Here is a 20,055-nt window from a genome sequence, read left to right on the forward strand (position 1 = left end):
AAGTGTCTTCTGTGGTCAGTCTGGAAATATGGATATGTAATGTGTTTATAAATGGTGGTATTTATAAATTAAAAACAGCATTTCCTTATAAAATTGGCATCCAATTTACCCAAGGTGGTTTTTTCTCTCTCGTTTACCTATTTTGCAAACCACTGTTGTTAATAGAGGTTAAGGATGAAAGAAAATTGGTTGCACATCCACTTTTAGAAGTTTTTCACTTTTTTAACCCAGTTTTTCTTATATTGCTTTGGCATTTTTTCCAATTTACTTTACTTTTGGAAAACTTCACAAGATAAGTTGTACTGTAGTTACTTGTGTTCACCACTCAGCTTAGTGTTTATGGTTGTTCATTTGTTTTCTGTGTAGGTTGTGAGAGTAACCAGTCAGTTAATGTAATTTTCTCTTTTCAAGCAAATCCCAATGCACTTTCCCTCTGATGCCAACTCATGTTACATAAGAGTTTCTAGTCAGACCTTTTGTGAACAATAGGAATGATGCCATATATTCAGTTGCAAGGGCATATTTTGAAAATATTATCGCAAAAATGCAGATTACGGGAGGATAGAACTAAAACTGTGGAAAGTCCAGGAAAGAATAACAACAATGTTGTTGCTACTCACCATTCAGAGAAGACACTTGAGTTGCAGACAGGCACAACAAAAAGACTGCTATACATTTTGACTTTTGTCCTAAAGCCCTTCTTTTGAAACAGAAAACAGACACAATCAAACTATGGAAACTCCAGGTAGGAATATCATTAATGTAGGAAAAGCTATTAAGACGAGACGGTTAGCTGCCGACAGGCACAATTCAAAGACACTTACACTTAACGCTTTCGGCCGCAGCCTTCATCAGAAAAAGAGAAACACACACCATTGATTCCCACAAGCGAGTACACATGACACACACATGACCGCCAACTCCAACTCTGGCTTGATCTGCCGGAGTTGGCAGTCATCTGTGCATGAGTTGAACTTGCTTGTGTGAATGAATGGTGTGTGTGTTTCTCTTTTTCTGATGAAGTTTGTGGCTGAAAGCTTATGTGTATGTGTCTTTTAATTGTGGTTGTCTGCAACTTAAAATGTGATCTTTATGGTAAGTAGCAATCTTTTCCTATATTGTAGAAAACACCCACACACCCACACAAGCACAACTTCCACACACATGACTACTGTGGCTGCCCACAGTGACCAGATATAGTGGTAATGTGTGTGTGAGCTGTGTTTGTGTAAATGCATGCACTTTTTCTACTTCAGAAGAAGGCTTTCTGGCTGAGAGATAAAATGTATAGCAGTCCTTAGTCAGGCTACGTTGCGACATGTGAGATAAAACTGTAAGACACATTACGCAATTGATGCAATGCTTTAGACATAAAGATTCTAGACATAGCTACCCTCTCCTGATTTGATGCAAAGAACATGTATTCTGATATACCTATAACAGAAACAATAAACATCATAGAAGAAAGTCTCAAAAGACACAGTAAGCATCCAAGAAATTCTCAAGCTGTTGGATATAATAACAGAACAGGACTATTTCCAGTTCATTAATGAAATCTACTTACAAAGTGAAAAATTACCACTTGGTTCCTGGTTCCTCAGTATCTGGAACTGCAGCAAGTGTATATATGAACCATGTAGAATTTGTCATACTTAAAACATTTGTACCAAATACGCATGATATCCTGTTCTGGGTTAGATATTTGAATGAAACCCTGTGCCTTGTAGATGAACCAAGGAGTAAATTAGATCAATTACGTGCAGGTGTAAATTTGTTGAACATAAAATAAATTTTACAATAGGAAAAAAGCTAGCTAGATCAATATGTTTCTTGGGCACTACCATAAAGATTCAGAACAACCAGCACATATTAAACAATTATTGAAAACCCACAACAGCAGATATGTTGTTGTTGTTGTTGTTGTTGTTGTTGTGGTCTTCAGTCCTGAGGCTGGTTTGATGCAGCTCTCCATGCTACCCTATCCTGTGCAAGCTTCTTCATTTCCCAGTACTTAATGCAACCTACATCCTTCTGAATCTGCTTAGTGTATTCATCTCTTGGTCTCCCTATACAATTTTTACCCTCCACGCTGCTCTCCAGTGCTAAATTTGTGATCCCTTGATGCCTCAGAACATGTCCTACTAACCGGTCCCTTCTTTTTGTCAAGTTGTGCCACATACTCCTCTTCTCCCCAATTCTTTTCAATACTTCATCATTAGTTATGTGATCTACCCATCTAATCTTCGGCATTCTTCTGTAGCACCACATTTCGAAAGCTTCTATTCTCTTCTTGTCCAAACTATTTATCGTCCATGTTTCACTTCCATACATGGCTACACTCCATACAAATACTTTCAGAAATGACTTCCTGACACTTACATCTATACTCGATGTTAACAAATTTCTCTTCTTCAGAAACGCTTTCTTTGCCATTGCCAGTCTACGTTTTATATCTTCTCTACTTCGACCATCGTCAGTTATTTTGCTCCCCAAATAGCAAAACTCCTTTACTACTTTAAGTGTCTCATTTCCTAATTTAATTCCCTCAGCATCACCCGACTTAATTCGACTACATTCCATTATCCTCGTTTTGCTTTTGTTGATGTTCATCTTATATCCTTTCAAGACACTGTCCATTCCGTTCAACTGCTCTTCCAAGTGCTTTGCTGTCTCTGATAGAATTACAATGTCATCGGCGAACCTCAAAGTTTTTATTTCTTCTCCATGGATCTTCCCCGAGGTCAGCTTCTACCAGTTTTTCCATTTGTCTGTAAAGAATTCGCGTTACTATTTTGCAGCTGTGACTTATTAAACTGATAGTTCGGTAATTTTTGAATCTGTAAACACCTGCTTTCTTTGGGATTGTAATTATTATATTCTTCTTGAAGTCTGAGGGTATTTTGCCTGTCTCGTACATCTTGCTTACCAGATGGTAGAGTTTTGTCAGGACTGGCTCTCCCAAGGCTGCCAGTAGTTCTAATGGAATGTTGTCTACTTCCGGGGCCTTGTTTCTACTCAGGTCTTTCAGTGCTCTGTCAAACTCTTTACGTAGTATCGTATCTCCCATTTCATCTTCATCTACATCCTCTTCCATTTCCATAATATTGTCCTCAAGAACATCGCCCTTGTATAGACCCTCTACATACTCCTTCCACCTTTCTGCTTTCCCTTCTTTGCTTAGAACTGGGCTTCCATCTGAGCTCTTGATATTCATACAAGTGGTTCTCTTTTCTCCAAAGGTCTCTTTAATTTTCCTGTTGGCAGTATCTGTCTTACACCTAGTGAGATACGCCTCTACATTACATTTGTCCTCTAGCTATCCCTGCTTAGCCATTTTGCACTTCCTGTCGATCTCATTTTTGAGATGTCTGTATTCCTTTTTGCCTGCTTCATTTACTGCATTTTTATATTTTCTCCTTTCATCAATTAAGTTAAATATTTCTTCTGTTACCCAAGGATTTCTACTAGCCCTCATCTTTTTACCTACTTGATCCTCTGCTACCTTCACTACTTCATCTCTTAAAGCTACCCATTCTTCTTCTACTGTATTTCTTTCCCCCATTCTTATCAATTGTTCCCTTATGCTCTCCATGAAACTCTGTACAACCTCTGGTTCTTTCAGTTTATCCAGGTCCCATCTCCTTAAATTGCCACCTTTTTGCAGTTTCTTCAGTTTTAATCTACAGTTCATAACCAATAGATTGTGGTCAGAGTTCACATCTGCCCCTGGAAATTTCTTACAATTTAAACCCTGGTTCCTAAATCTGTCTTGCCATTATATAATCTATCTGATACCTTCTAGTATCTCCAGGATTCTTCCATGTATACAGCCTTCTTTCATGATTCTTGAACCAAGTGTTAGCTATGATTAAGTTATGCTCTGTGCAAAACTCTACCAGGCGGCTTCCTCTTTCATTTCTTAGCCCCATGACTATTAAATTTTCGTCTCCCTTCACTACCTGAATAATTTCTTTTATCTCATCATACATTTCTTCATCACCTGCAGAGCTAGTTGGCATATAAACTTGTACTACTGTTGTAGGCGTGGGCTTCGTATCTATCTTGGCCACAATAATGCGTTCACTATGCTGTTTGTAGTAGCTTACCCGCACTCCTATTTTTTTATTCATTATTAAACCTACTCTTGCATTACCCCTATTTGATTTTGTGTTTATAACCCTGTATTCACCTGACCAAAAGTCTTGTTCCTCCTGCCACCGAACTTCACTAATTCCCACTATATCTAACTTTAACCTATCCATTTCCCTTTTTAAATTTTCTAATCTACCTGCCCGGTTAAGGGATCTGACATTCCACACTCCGATCCGTAGAACGCCAGTTTTCTTTTTCCTGATAACGACGTCCTCCTGAGTAGTCCCTGCCTGGAGATCCAAATGGGGGACTATTTTACCTCTGGAATATTTTACCCAAGAGGACGCCATCATCATTTATCCATACAGTAAAGCTGCATGCCCTCGGGAAAAATTACGGCCGTAGTTTCCCCTTGCTTTCAGCCGTTCGCAGTACCAGCACAGCAAGGCCGTTTTGGTTAATGTTGCAAGGCCAGGTCAGTCAATAATCCAGACTGTTGCCCCTGCAACTACGGAAAAGGCTGCTGCCCCTCTTCAGGAACCACACGTTTGTCTGGCCTCTCAACAGATACCCCTCCGTTGTGGTTGCATCTACAGTACGGCCATCTGTATCGCTGAGGAGCAGATATGAGTACACACAAACTAACATGAACAAGCAGCATTTATATACAGGGTGACACACGGGAGATGGACAGTTTTTAATTAAATAATACTCAGCCAACTTTAAAATTAATGCAAGTATATTTACACAAAATCAAAGCTCATTATTTGCCATTTTAGTTAACAAAGTTATTTGTGAAAAATAATGTCATGAAGGTGATGTCCATCATTTTGAATTCAGGACTCAAGTCTCTTCTCAGAATCCTTCATCACACGGACTAAAATCTCTGCAGGGATGGTAGCAAATTCTTGAATGATTGCATTCTTCAAGTCGTCCAAATTTTGTGGTTTGTGGCTATAGACACAGTTCTTAAGGTCCCCCACAGAAAAAAGTCACATGCTGACAAGTCGGGAGACCTGGGAGGCCATGGAACATTGCCAAAAACGTGAGATATCCAGCCAGGAAACATGCGCCTAAGAACTGTCATTGAAGTGTTTGCGGTGGGTGATGTTGCCCCATCCTGCTGGAACCAAACGCGTTTTAAAGGGATTCGTCGTCTTCTTAGTTCTGGTTTCAAGAATGCTTCAAGCATACGAATGTAACAAACCGAATTAAAAGTAACTGTGGCCCTGTTCTCTTCAAAAAAATAAGGTCCAATAATGCCAACAGAGCCAAGAGCACACCAGACTGTTACTTCTTCTGAGTGTAGAGGACACTGGTGGATAAGGTGTGGATGCTCTGGAGCCCAGTAACGTAGGTTTTGCTTATTCATGGTCCCCTTTAAATGAAAATGAGCTTCATTGCTCATCAATGAAATTTCATTTTCATTCAATCCCAAAATCACTTGCATTCTGTAAGCGAAGTCTTCTCATACAGCAAAATCAGTTTCCTTAAGTTGTTGGACAATGAGCATTTTGTAGGGATGGAATTTTAATTCTTGATGCAGAATTCGTCTAACCGATTCATGATTGATTCGTAACTCACTAGCATGACGTATAGCTGACCGTCCTGGGCTTCTGACTGCCACTTGCCTTACCCTTTCAACATTTTATGGTGTCGTTACTCTGCCTCTCGGGCCAGGATGCTTCTTATCCAGTATGTTTCCAGTTGATCTGAAGTTTTCCACCCATCTGAGGATTGTGTTATGGCTCGGAACAGCTCCATGTCGACCGACATTAAACCGCGCAAGAAACAATTGCTGCGTAGCAACAATAGACTCACCACTTTTCGCGAAACTGTCATAGACACTCACTCTACGTTGCAAGTCCCACTGCTCCATAGTGACTGAATAAATGAAATGGCGTCTTGTGTGCATCAGAACTATCCCCACCACGACCACCTCCCACCACCGCGCCCTCAGTACTACGCAGTTCAAAACCACCCTTCTCCCGTGTGCCACCCTGTACGTACTGCACAAACTCCCCAAAAGCAATAGAAAAAAATGCATCCAGATCAGAAATCAGAAATACACCAACTAATGTAATATGCAATTCCAACGTTGTAATACCCCCCCCTTCTCCCCTCTCCCGCTCTCCCTGCTGCCCAAATCCGGTGACATCTTTCTTGAACATCTAACACTTTTCATTAATTTAAACATGTGGGTGTGATTACAGAAGGTAAGGGCAATCACAGCTTGGCAACAGTCACAACCTACGCAGAAAATAAATGAGTAAACATTAACACTGCACTGAGTGCTGAACAAGTGAGAGTACAGTACTACTTGTCTTGTGAAGTTTTATAACAGTGTGGTGTAGTAGGAAAAACACTGATGATGCGGCATAAGAAAAAATGGGTTAAAAAAAGATGAAAAATTGGCATGTGAATGTGCAGCCAATTTTCCTTTGACCTCAAGCTGTGGTAATAACAAAGAAAAAAAGGGGTTATTTGCAGAATAAGTAAACAAGAAGAGAAAACACCAGAGTAAATTGTACACCAGTTTTGAATCAAAATACCAAAATGTGTAGATATATTGTGTATGCATATTTTTAGAATAACACAGACCAGAGCACATTTAAAGAAAAGCACCTGGTGAAGAACACTCTTCAATTATTTAACAGAAAAACATTAATATATATTGATTATAACAGCTGCTGTGGAAAATGGCCATGCAAACAAACATATATATTATCTTTTCTTTCAGAACACAGGCCACATTAACAAGCCAGTGAAGGTTCTGCTCTGTACTGATATAAAAGTCAATCCTCCAACAGAAAGTGAACTCGAGCCTCTTGTATCTGTTGTACATCCGTATATTTGTGATCAAGGTAGGTAATTGCAGTATGGGTAAAATAAGTTGTTGACATAAACAGAAAGCGAAATTCAGATATACGTATCTTTGTAAAGTGTTTTGCCATTTGTTGTAATAGTAACGATAGGTTATGTACCCAAAGATTTCTATACAAAAGGAAAGTTTCTGTTGGGTTGTAAAGATTGCATAGGGAGATAATGTAATAAGTTTGCTTGTAAGGTAAAGAAATACTTACGTTGAAGTGCACTAAAACATCACCAGAAATGGTGGGGGAAAGTCTCCATGTGAGTAACTAGTGAATTATTGTGATGTATAACCTATAATATACATTGATGAAAAACTCAGCCCAGCGGCCGAACAGTGCCCAGTTGCATGCAGCCGAGTGGAAGGGCTTAAATATTAAGACATCTGCAGTATCTCAGTGCTTTCCAGAGGGTGATGAGTGTGACATTTTTTGCAATTTTAATACTGCTACCCAGCTGGAAACCAGAGAACTTTAGCTTTTCATCAGTAGTATATGCTAGGAAAGTCTACATTCACTTCTGACTCGCAAGAAAAAAATAATTGCAGCCGAAGTGGAAAATTGCTCAGTCCTTTAACAAATTGGTGACTTGGTATTGTGATCATATGTCACAAGTAGTACTTCCATTCTTCAAACAAGACATATTTCAAAATGGTGACTGAGTGTAAGAAACACGATAAATTTCAGTGATGTGGTTGTATGCAGACATTTTCAGTGTTTCCACTTTGAATTGTAATTTTTACCAAACATCCCAATACTTGAATCTTGTGTTGAAGTGTGAAAATTGATTGTATACTGTAAGACAGTGTTACAGTGGACATTGAAGAATGAGAATAGTGCTCTACAATGTTGAAGCAATCTTTTTTTTTTCCTGTATAGTGAACTAACATATTAGGGCTTATTTGTTATTTATCAAGTACCATGAGACATGCAAGATGAAGCTACTTGGTTATGAAATGAGTAATGTACAGAATTGTGATTAGAAAAATTGTTGACAAAAGAACTTGGGGTGTGCGTACTGTAAGACCTTCGGTACACACACCATCAGATTATTTGAGTTGTCGCTCTAGCGAAGTAGGCGAGTGTCAGCAATATGTCTCGTGGTCTTATCGTGGCGTGTTTGTCTTCTGCCGTTAGGTCAGACAATAGAAATGCCAGTTGCATGCTTAGAGTAGCAGATTGATGGTGACAAACTTTAAACAGAACTTGATTAATTTTCACACACATTTATTAAAATAATAACAATCATAAACCTTACTTAACTTGATTCTGGATGCTATTTACAATTGACAGTCTGAAGTTCCTTTGGTCTTGGTATGTTAATCTTATTCTCACATACCTCTAGTGTGCCTATACATTTCTCTTCGTGGCTATGTACAGGAATATGATAATCTTACTAGCACAGATTGAAACTTGACTACAGACTAATGCAGACTAACTAGTCGGAGGTCTGTACACTCGCTATAATACCGCGAGCGTTCAGGTATCACTGCACAAGTGTGATCCGCGAGGAGAAAAGGTTCTACGTTAGCAGCAATCTCATTGGCTGCGTTACGTATTAATAGGCGGATCAGCGGAAGCAGAATTTGGTCCGTCTCTAAGACAGCGCCATCTCGTAGTACAGAGACGGACGAGCGCTGCGCCTGCGCTGTTGTGCTTAGTGGGGCGCGCTCTATTGGGAAAGTTGTGTACGCGCTGACTGCGGAACTATGTATACAACAGAACTAAAGAATTAACGAAACACGAAAAAATTCAGTGTGTGTACACAAATAAATAACATGTTGCAGAAAAAAGTTTTCAATTACTGAAAAATCATCCTGTAAAGAATAGGAGTGTACTGCAAGGAAATCTTTCAACCTGTATTTGAAGACTTTGGTTTAACACTCAATTTTTTTTTTCCAAACAGTGGAAAATCCAAGATGGAATGATAACAGCATTATGAAAAGGGATAGATCGCTACTCACCATATAGTGGAGATGTTGTGCCACAGACAGGCACAGCAATAAGACCACTGAACTTGAGCTTTCAGCCAAAAGTCACAGAGGCCGAATTGCAAGCAGTCTGGTCTCGGTGGCGAGAGACAGTGGTCATGTATGTGCAGGTTGTTCTTGCATGAATATGCATATGTTGTCTATTTTACAAGAAGGCCTTTTGATTGAAAGCTCACATGTTTAGCAGTCTTATTGTTGCACCTGTCTGCGGCATGTCATCTCCACTTTATGGTATCAGTCTGTCTTTTTCATAATATTGTCAATTTTTTTCAGCTTTTCTGGAACCCTATTGAAAATAAAACCTGCTGAATATTGCACACTTTTCTGCACAATGCTTACAGAAGTGTTATCCAAGCATATTTGCAGGGATTGCAGAGTTAAATTTCACACACACCTGACCAACAGCCTGCATGGAATTTGCTAACTGACACATCTGATCTGTCTGACTTCCCATTTCTGGACTAAGAATATTTCTGGTGAATGCAATGAGTTGCCCCAAAATGTGAATTCATAGGAGATAATAGTGTGAAAGTAAAAAAGTAAGTTTTTTGTTAAAATATCAGATTTTCAAACTACATTTATTATGGTACATTACCTTGATGGTTCATTATGTCTCCATGGACCTTGAGCCTAGGCAGCATTGACTTTCTGTTTCACAAAATTTACATATTTCCATTGCTATTGTCTCTCGTTTGCCTTATAAAGAGCATGTTTTGAAAGGGGCTTCTTTCTATCGGCCTTTGTTAATTTACAATCTAATTGACAAAGAACTAAGCAAGAAATGATTTAAGTGATTGACTTAAACAGGCTCACCTATATTGCACTCCGGGACATTAAAATTACCTGTAACAGCCATGTTTGAGGTAAATTGCATGGCTCTTGAGGTTAGCTCCAGAACACCTTAGACTTTGCTCTGGGCAGCTCTCATGTATTCAGGGCCTGTTCTACATCTACATCTACATCTACATCTACATAAGTACTCTGCAAGCCACTGTGTGGTACAAAGCGGATGGTACCTTGTACCACTACTAGTCAGTGCTGCAGGCTCTGGGCCAGCACAGCTCCTCAACGCTGTTTGTAGTGTTCGTCATCACAAGTCACAGCTGTAATCGAGGCTCTGGTTGCCTGCTAGTGTGTGTTAACAGCTGTCATGTCTTCATTGACAAAGGGTTTGTTAGAGATGGAGCACAAGCTCATATTGGGGAAGGGTGGGGAAGTAAATTAGGCTGTGTTCTCCATGAAGGAGCCTTTCTGGCATTTGCCTGAAGTGATTTAGGCAAACCATGGTAAACCTAAGTTTGCATGGCCCACCTTCTTCCCAAATGAGAGCCCACCATCACGTCACTTCATCGCCTCTCTTGGTTTGTGTAAAAAGAACTAAAATTATTATTCTCCTTTGTTTCAGGATCTTGTGGCGAAAGGTTCTATAATCCAAAAGATTTTCTGTTGCACTTACAATGGCAGCACAATCAAGTATCCACCTTGACTTGCCATATATGCAAAGCACCCTGTCTGAAAGCTGCACGCCTTGTATCTGTAAGTATGAAAGGATATAGAATTCTCCACACTTACGTAGCTGACGAAGTTTCTTCCACTTACTGCTTTTCTTTGTGTGTTTTTTGAGTTAATTTGTGCTTAATTTCCTTCATTGTCATCTGTTTTAATAGTATCACAGGATTTCCTCTGTATGGTTAAAGAAGTTACTGAGTCATTAGAGTCGTGATAGTCCTGAGAGTATTTTTCAGAATGGTTGGTTGCACTTTCATCACTATGAACAATGGTACATGAAAAATCAGAAAACATCTAAAATTTATGCATAAAAGAGTGTTATTTTGAGTAGTCTCCAGTGTGACTCTTAAGTGACCAACAGAAATGTGGAAAAACGATGTTAACTGTTCCAAACAATATTGGTGACTGTAAATAAGTATCGCAGAAAAGCAAGATAACAATTAACACTCTTAAGGGGCTAAAGCAAAAAATGATTTATAGAAAAAAAATAAAAATATCAGCATTGGACTGATCTGATCAATCTGAAAATATATTAGTCAGACTATATTACAAGGAAAAAATGAGCAGGATTCATCATACAGTTTAATTGCAGTAAATGTAGTGGCGAGTGAGAGATCTTGACAAGAAGAGGACAGCATGGAATAAACTAAGTATAAAGAAACACAGCAATTTGCAGTTGCAGCTTTGAGCTAGTGTAGTCAGCAAGATTATGGGACACTCATTTTTGGTACTACAGTTTCTAATATTAACTCTTGTCTATTGAAAGCAGTTTGCAGCTGATAATGGGTGATGACCCGATTGTCTTGGAAGATAAAGATAACTTGCTCAGTGAGGGACTGAAAGTGTGTGCCAGGTTGAGGTTGAAAGTGAAATGTTACCTCTTGTGGACTATACACCCACCAACTTCTTCACTACATTTTGAACTTGGCAAAGGCTCTACTGTATTTCTACCTACACTAGTCACCCTTGTGAGTGAGAATATGGTGGAGAGTGACATGGCCATAGTGTAATGTTAGTTTCCTGAATCAATCTTTCACTCTCCAGTGAAGTGTACGCTGATGTGAAAGTTTCTGAGAAATACATAGTTTATAAATGAAGGTACCAACTCGCCAAATAGTAGTGGTATTAGTCATTGACAGGCTAATAAATAAAATTGAAAACTTTGCTAGCTTCCCTTCCCCTCTCACTACTGGGAGGAGAAGGGTTGGGGTAGGATGGTTGGTGGCTTAGAGGCAGGCAGCAGGGTTATGAACTAGAAAGGCAAGAGTGAGAGGCAGTAGGTGCACAGAATAGGAATGTGGTGCAGGGACACAGGTACCAGTGAGTTCATCCAGTGCACGATGATGATGATGATGATGATGATATGGAGGAGTGGATTGGGAGGCCATGACAGGACAGAAGACTGGGGAAGGCGATGTAGGTGCAGACCGAGTGAGTGTAGGTCCTGCGACAGGGTGGAGGTGAATGAGGGGCACAGGGACTAGCGAAAATATCCCAGGATTATGGGAGTGAAGTATGTGTTGCTAGGACAGATTGCTTCTATGTGGTTCAGAAAAACTATTGTTGTGTGGATGGTGGTGGGGGCGGGATCCAGATGGCACCCATTGAAATCAAGCATGTTGTGCTCAGCAGCATGTACCACTGTTCAGTGGTCAAATCTCTTCTTGGTCCCAGTTTGACAGTGGCCATTTGTTTGAATGGTGGTCATTCCCATATAAAAAGTTTTGCAGAAATTGCAGCCGAGCAGGTGTAAGACATGGCTGCTTTCATAGACCCTGCCTATGATGGTATAGGATAATCTTGACTGGACTGGAATAAGGTGCACTGGGTAGATGAATCAGACAAGTCTTGCACCCAGGTCTTCCACAGAGAAATGTCCCATGTGGCAAGGGATTGGAAGTGAATGTGGCACAGGGATGGACCAGGATGTTGTGTAGGTTTGATGGAGGTAGTGGAATATCACTTTATAGGGATGTGAAAGATTGTGGAAAACATGTTCCTCACCTCTGGGCACATTGATAGTCCATGTAGGATATGGTGGCTGACATGCAGTGACCATTTTTTGTCCAAGGTGCTGATTGAGTCCCTTTGTTCGGAAGTGGAGGACAACATTATTTGCCCTCTTTCGGCCGGTCATCGATGACAGCATTGAGGCGCATGACCTGCAATCTTTCTTAAACATTTTTAGAGAAACTGTTCGGTAAAAAAAAAAATAATTTTTACTTTATTTACAGCTTTATATGGCAGTTTCATGATGATGCTGGTGGTGGTGGTGGTGGTGATGAGGGTCAGATGCGCAAAAGTATGCGGAAGTGTACCACATGACTCTCAGCCAATCGTGCGCCAGTGACATTATTATCTTCATTCTGTGCGGGTCGTGCTGTATTCGGAAGTTCTGACTGTTCATTTGAATCATTGTGTTCCGTGCTGAGTGCTGACTGCCTTCATAGTGTTCATTATGAGTGACGGTAAGCAGTCATGCCAAGTGCTACACAAACAAGCAAGAGGAAGTGTTCCATGTGTACCAATACTTCAAGAGACAATCTTCCGCTGAATACACGCTGGCACAAGGCGCGGGTCGCGCCGTTGCCAAATGCCAGGAGCAGACAGCTGAAGCCTTTGGTATTGGTTTGAGGACCGTTCAGAGAATATCCAGCGAAGCTAAGACGTCTATCCAAGCCTGTGGGTCAGCTGTTTTCAAATCATCAGGGAAGCAACACAACCACAAAAAAGAAATGGGTGAGCTAGATGATTTTGCGAAAAACGTTTGCGGCGCATAGTGTTCAGCGTGTATGCTGAAAGCGAGTATCCAACAACAGAGAAACTAGTTTCGCATATGAAAGAAGCTGAAAATTTTAATGGAAGCAAATGGTCCATGTTGAGGACACTGAAAGAAATGGGGTTCAGATATCAGAAAACGAACGATGGTAGGAAATCATTAATGGGACGAATCGATATTGCGGCTGCAAGGACTGTGTTTTTAAGAACAATGCAGGAGATCAGAGAAGCTGGAACATTTCAAATTTATTACTTAGATGAAACTTTTCGTTAATCAGAACCATGCAAGGGCTATGTGCTGGAAAATGAGCGATGAGTACGGTGGATTAAAAGTTGCTGTTGGTAAGGGTAACAGAATTATAGTGCTTCATGTTGGATCAGCAGATACTGGCTTTTTTCCCCAGGGTAAGCTGATTTTTAAGGCGTCTAAAGCTAAGAATTCTGAAGATTACCACTGTGAAATGACGTACAGCGTCTTCAAAAAGTGGTTTACCCAACAATTAGTGCCACACATTCCTGTGTCTTCAGTTATAGCCATGGACAATGCCAGCATCCACTCAATTAAAGTGGCCGTGGGGTTCTAGGCGTTATAGTCTGGAGCCGAGCGACCGCTCCGGTCGCAGGTTCGAATCCTGCCTCGGGCATGGATGTGTGTGATGTCCTTAGGTTAGTTAGGTTTAATTGGTTCTAAGTTCTAGGCGACTGATGACCTCAGAAGTTAAGTCGCATAGTGCTCAGAGCCATTTGAACCATTCAATTCGAGTGAACAAAGCTCCAAATGCGAACTCCAAAAAGGCAGACATTATTGCATGGCTGTCATCTAACAGAATACCTTATAACTTGTTGCATACCAGAGCAGAATTTGCTATTTCTTGTCAATCAACACAAGCCTGCATACAGAGTTTGAGACGCAAAGCAGTATGGACACCGTATCATTAGATTACCCCCGTACCATCGCCATTACAACCCATTTGAGCTGGTATGGTCTCAGATGAAAGCATAAATTGCAGAAAAGAACAATACATTAAAAATTGCAGATATTGAGAGACTTATACATGAGGCCATAGACAGCATCTCAACATCTGAATGGGCAGCTTGTGTAAGACAAGCAGAAAAACTGCAAGATGAAGATTACGGCAGGGAAATTGGTAGGGACACGGTTTGTGGAACCATTTGTCATAAATCTTGCTGAATCTGATTCATCTACATTGGACAGTGAAGATGATTGAGTGGATTTCTTGCTGTGAAGTATGTAAGTAGGAATTACTGCTAATTATGACTTTGCGTGACTCTGCCTGCAGCAGCATAAACAATTATACGTAGCTGAAGTTCCATCTTTGACCTCGTGACGATGCAGTTTTCTTCATAAAACATATTACGTTCAATTAAGTACACATACTATAAATACCGTAGCAGGTTGCACAATGAAAGAAAATTAGCTTTAAGTAACACATTAAACAATCTGTTTCTGATATCCTTATGGTTACAAATTATTAAAACTTGAAAATGCTTTAAGTGTATTCGATCACTTCACTTGCCTAATGTAAGCAATGCAAAAGTTCGTTTAATGAAACAAATCCTTGTCGTTCGAAAGATGGAACATTAAACACTGACAGTATTTAAAATAGAATGAAGCTACATCATTATTACTGACAAAATGGTGTGTGTATTGCCTTGAGACTGAAGCTCTTCTGTCTGTGTTTGCTTTACAAATAAACTGTACTTTTGTAAGGGATCCGCCTTGAGCAAAACACAATTGTTTCTTTTTGTGCCATCACTCAGAGACGTTTCATTGAGGTTTCAGCACCATCACTGGGCTTTAATTTCCTTTCTGTTATACAATAGGAAGAATATACGTTACTACTTACTTGTAGATAAATTGAAGTTTTTACAAATCTGAAAACAGTATAAAGTTTTGCATATATACCTTGTTACCACATGCAGTGGTTTTCTTGGTTTTTTATGTTTTTCTTTACAGCTGTTTTACTTTCATAGTCTTTCGTCTTCAACCATATAGAGTTTAATGTAGAGAAATTATTTATCTCAATATTTTATATGATTGGGAATGTTGTGATTGAGTTCAATATTAATTCATTCTATGTGGAAGGTTGCATATGTGCGCGTGTGTAAGGATTCTCGTTACTAAGGATGCAGTTCTTAAAGTTCACTGTGGAACGATGTTTATGCTAGCGTGCCATCAGCTGACTCAGTGCACGAACAGACGGAAGGAAATCGGTAGTGTCGCAACTTATCTTCCCTCTATCTATGTGTGCAGAACGTGACCCTCACCTGCCTTTGTAGCTGCTCTCCACTCTTAACATATTGAATTTTTATTTAAACTTGGGTGGAGGTCTGTGTCATCAATCTAGAGAAAATTGATCTGATGCAGTACATTCATGTGTGGTCACGCGCACCAGCTGTAAAGCCAGAGTGAGAGTTCTGCAGGATTCCTCATATTTCACAAACAGTTTGAGATACTGAAATGAGATTTTGACAAATGATAGCAAAAAAGAGGAGAGTATTTTGTCATATAGTTATTATGCAAAACTTCATTATCTGCCATGTTATTCCACTAAATGCAAACTTTTTTGATGAAAGAATGTAATTTTTAAGGGCCATTGATAGTTGGTGAAACTAGAAATGCTATGGATTTTGGAACAACATAAGTGAAGACATTACATGTTTGTTTTTGTTCTGAGCATATGCTTTTTCATAAGCTACAGACCTTACTTTTCCACAGTCGCGTGCACATTATGTTAATGAGGTGATACTGTGTAGCCTACACTGTGTTTCGGCAAAAGAAGCAAATTTTAACATGCCAACGAGAGAAATGTGTAGGTGGTACTCAAAAATTGTCACTCATGATGATTCTCTTGAAGTGGTTAACAAGCCAAGTGAAAATAAATTGCTGCCTTTGTTCCATTTTCAGCAGAGTTCCTTTTAGATACTAACCAAAGCGGAGGTGAGAGATCTTTTTGAATGGTCACCATGTAAGTGTGGGCGTGGAGGGGCTCCACTTAATATTTACAAAAAATGTGAGCATAGGCTTCAGTGTAGAACGGCACTTCACATCCAGCACTCGGCATTTCCCCTACAGTACCTGCCCTTAACTCCCACCACTAGTGCTCTCCCCGAGCGTGTCCTGCCGACTGCGCATCTACCAGCCATGTTATTTTGTGCGGACTGTAATAGAAGTCTTGGCGAAGGATATGATTCAGTGTTTACAGTCTTGGATGATATTTGGTGATGAGAAGTGTGTTTCTTTGTGGCTGGTTCTTGGGACAAGTAGGAGGGAGATACCAGCTGCCCAAGTTTTGGAGTTCCATCATGAGGTTTGCCTGTACAGAGGAGCTCATTTGGTGAGGGTATTGCCATTGGGAGATAAGGGTCAGTTTGGGGGTTAAACAGGCAAAGTTTTGATCTGTCGTGGAAAGAGTGAAAGATTGTCAGGATTCGTCCCTTTTTTTTTACATTTATGCTAAGTAGAAATGTTTATACAATAACAATATGTGCTTTTTTATGTCTTGACTATGATATTCAATCCTTCCATATGTCTGTTGGGAGAATGGCATTTGTTGGTGGTGGCGCAAGGATTTAGTGAATGCGTGCAACACTGTATCCAGAAGTAATGTTTGGGAGGCACTGAGAAAGGAAGGGGTAGGGAAGCAGACTGTACTGAGGATAATAGAGTTATGCCAGGGAGGTGTAAATTGTGTGAAAGTGGGCTGGGGGAGATCAGTACAGCTGAAACAGAAAAATAGCCTTACACAAGGAAGTGTACTATCTCTGTTGCTTTCCAGAACGTTGATGGTGATGGATGACATAATGACACAAGTAGCAAGAGACGGTATAGCAGAAATGTTATTTCTGATGAGTTGATAGTGTGGAGGAATGACAATGAGGAAGTACAGAAGCAGTTAGATTTTTGAGAAGTTGTGCAAGAGTGTGCTTAAAATTTAATGAAAAAAGTATGGACTGGTGGTCACAACAAGGAAAAAAGGATAAAGTAAGCATGACACTGAGTCGGGAGCAACTGAAAATAGCAGAAACCTTAAAGTATCTTGAGAGCATAATACAGGAAAATGGAAGGGATGGCTAAGAGATAAATGAACAAACAAGGCAAGCTGATAAATTTATGAGGAATGTGAGAGATATGGAACTCAGAAGTATCCCAGGAAAATGCTGAAATATTAAATGTATTATTTACCAATCCTTTTGCATGCTGCAGAAATCTGGGTCATGAATCAAAGGTAAAAAAGTAAGGTGTCAGCAAGTGAAATGAAATTTTCGAGAAGTCAGGTAGGTGTAAGGTCAAATGGAAAAGATGGGAAATGAGTGTGAGGGAGATAACATGCGAGGAAACCCTGCAATATAAGATTGAGGTGAAAAGATTAAAATGGTGTGGGTATGTAAGGAAAATGGATGATGTGCGGGAGGGGGGGGTTCCTTGTAAGATAGAATAGAAGAAGATGGAAAGCAAGAGCCCAAGGGACTTTTTTATAAAAATGTGTGGAAGAAAGCATTTGGGAGATAGGAGAAGACTATACTGGTCACAGAGGGATAATGGTAAGACTGGAGAAGATGGAGAGGCTTGTGCTCCTATCAGACTTTCCCAGTGGTGGGACTCTGTACAAGATGACGACAATGACGACGACGACGACTACTACTACTACTACTACTACTACTACTACTGCTCTAAATTATAAACATTGCTTTTTTTACCTAACCCAGTTTAGTATGTACACTTGCTTTTTATTTTTGTTAAAAATTAAGTGTTTACTTAAAAATGTGGATTCTTATCATAAAACAAAATATTTATTAATTGCAGAATTAACCATTTATTAATTTCCATTTGTTTCCCAGCACTATAAATTCCATTCGATTTCATTGTATCAATGCCGGCATTGTCCACATGGGGCAGAGACAGAAGAAGAAATTCAGCAGCATCTCTGCAATATGCACCATAATTTACCAGCGCTTGCAGTGCTGCGTCATTATGAACCCACTAAGGTATGTTCAACATGAGTTGTATTATGTGGTAATTAACTGTCAGTTTTTATATTCTTTTTATTTTCATATCATCATAATGAAGACAAAGGATATTCTTTAGCTGATGAAGGACGATTATTATTTAGAATTATTTTTATAATACTATCTTTGGGCAAAGATTTTAGTACCAAAGAGGGAGTGTTGTGTGAGGTATATTGCCAGATAAAAATTAGTACACCTGGAAAGACAATGTTGATTTTGATTCGATGAAAGCATATGCCATCTGAGGATAGTAGATGTACTGATAATGGCTTCAGCATCATCTGCCAACAGATAGCACCATCTGTGTCTACCCTATAATAGGGAACTCTCACAGCCGGAAAGCTCATTGTGATGCAAATGTGTGAAGCAAGCAGGCAACCATGCCACAGACACACTCATGCTTCCTACAGCTTACTGAGCCCAGGCTTTATGGTCTGAGGTGTGAAAAGCTATAACTCTTGTTCACCTTTGGTGTTTCTGGAGGGGGTGCTAACCAGTTTTTGGTATGTTCAAAATGTTGTTAGACCCATTTTTTTGCTGTTCTTGCAATATGAAGGTGACATATTGCTCCAACAGGATAATACTTGCCCACACACTGCCCGTGAAACTCAGCCGGCTCCGAAAGACTTGCAGCAACTTCCCTGGCCAGCACGGTCTCCGGACTTGTCTCTAGTTGAGCGTATGTTGGATATGAGGAGACGAGAAATGACTCGTGTGACTTGTCAACCGACAACACTTTAACCAACAACTCTTACAGAACTATGTGAACAGGTTGAGTAGGCATGGCATAATGTATCCCGGGACAGTATTCACCATCTGTATGATCGACTGGATGCCAGAGTCAGTGGCTGCATTGCTGCCTGTGAAGCCTACACCATGTACTAATAAGGGTGTTTCAGCAGAACAACTTGTGCTATTGATCTGTAAATGTAATCGGTTCGTGTACTCCATACACACTGTTGCAAAAATAAAATGTGAGTGAACTGGAAACCTCTAAAAGGGTGTATCAGTTTTTTTTGGCGACTTATTTGCAGTGGTTTTTTAATAAATTTGAGACAGAGGAATTGAACAATACATGAAAAAAATGTGAAACACAGGTGAATATTGTGTATTATAGCAGTGATACAACATTGGGTATATTTCTATAATTGATGTGAGTGTAAGAGTGTGTTTTTAATGTTGAGTTATGTATCTTATTTTATTAGATCTCTGTCTTGTGGTTGTAGAGTGTTCTACTCTGAAATGTATAAGTGCTCCTACTGACAAGGGAACTTCCCCATTGCACCCCCCTCAGATTTAGTTATAAGTTGGCACAGTGGATAGGCCTTGAAAAACTGAACACAGATCAATCGAGAAAACCGGAAGTAGTTGTGTGGAACTATGAAAAAAATTAGTAAAATATACAAACTGAGTAGTCCAAGCGAAGACGGGCAACATCAAGGACGGTGGGTGTTATGGAGCGCCGTGGTCCCCTGGTTAGCGAGAGCAGCTACCAAACGAGAGGTCCTAGGTTCGAGTCTTCCCTCGAGTGAAAAGTTTAAGTTTTTATTTTCAGTTTATGTGACAAACTCTTATGTTTTCATCATTTTTTTTGGAGTGATTATCACATCCACAAGAAAACCTAAATCGGGCAAGGTAGAAGAATCTTTTTACCCATTCCCCAAGTGTACAAGTTAGGTGGGTCGACAACACATTCCTGTCATGTGACGCACATGCCATAACCAGTGTCGTATAGAATATATCATATGTTTTCCTGTGGAGGAATCGGTTGAACTATGACCTTG

General features: G+C 39.9%; 1 protein-coding gene across 1 annotated transcript in view; it reads left to right on the top strand.

Annotated features, from left to right (window-relative positions):
* Positions 1-20,055, top strand: part of LOC124712086 — a 143,722-nt gene that overhangs the window by 65,284 nt on the left and 58,383 nt on the right. Inside the window, exons 10-12 of the mRNA XM_047242383.1 lie at positions 6,833-6,956; positions 10,359-10,489; positions 18,104-18,250. Of these exons, the coding sequence (XP_047098339.1) occupies positions 6,833-6,956; positions 10,359-10,489; positions 18,104-18,250 (402 nt within the window). The remainder of the gene's footprint in view (positions 1-6,832; positions 6,957-10,358; positions 10,490-18,103; positions 18,251-20,055) is intronic.

The sequence above is a fragment of the Schistocerca piceifrons genome, chromosome 8 (genome assembly GCF_021461385.2).
Source record: "Schistocerca piceifrons isolate TAMUIC-IGC-003096 chromosome 8, iqSchPice1.1, whole genome shotgun sequence".
NCBI classification, from domain to species: Eukaryota; Metazoa; Arthropoda; class Insecta; order Orthoptera; family Acrididae; genus Schistocerca; species Schistocerca piceifrons.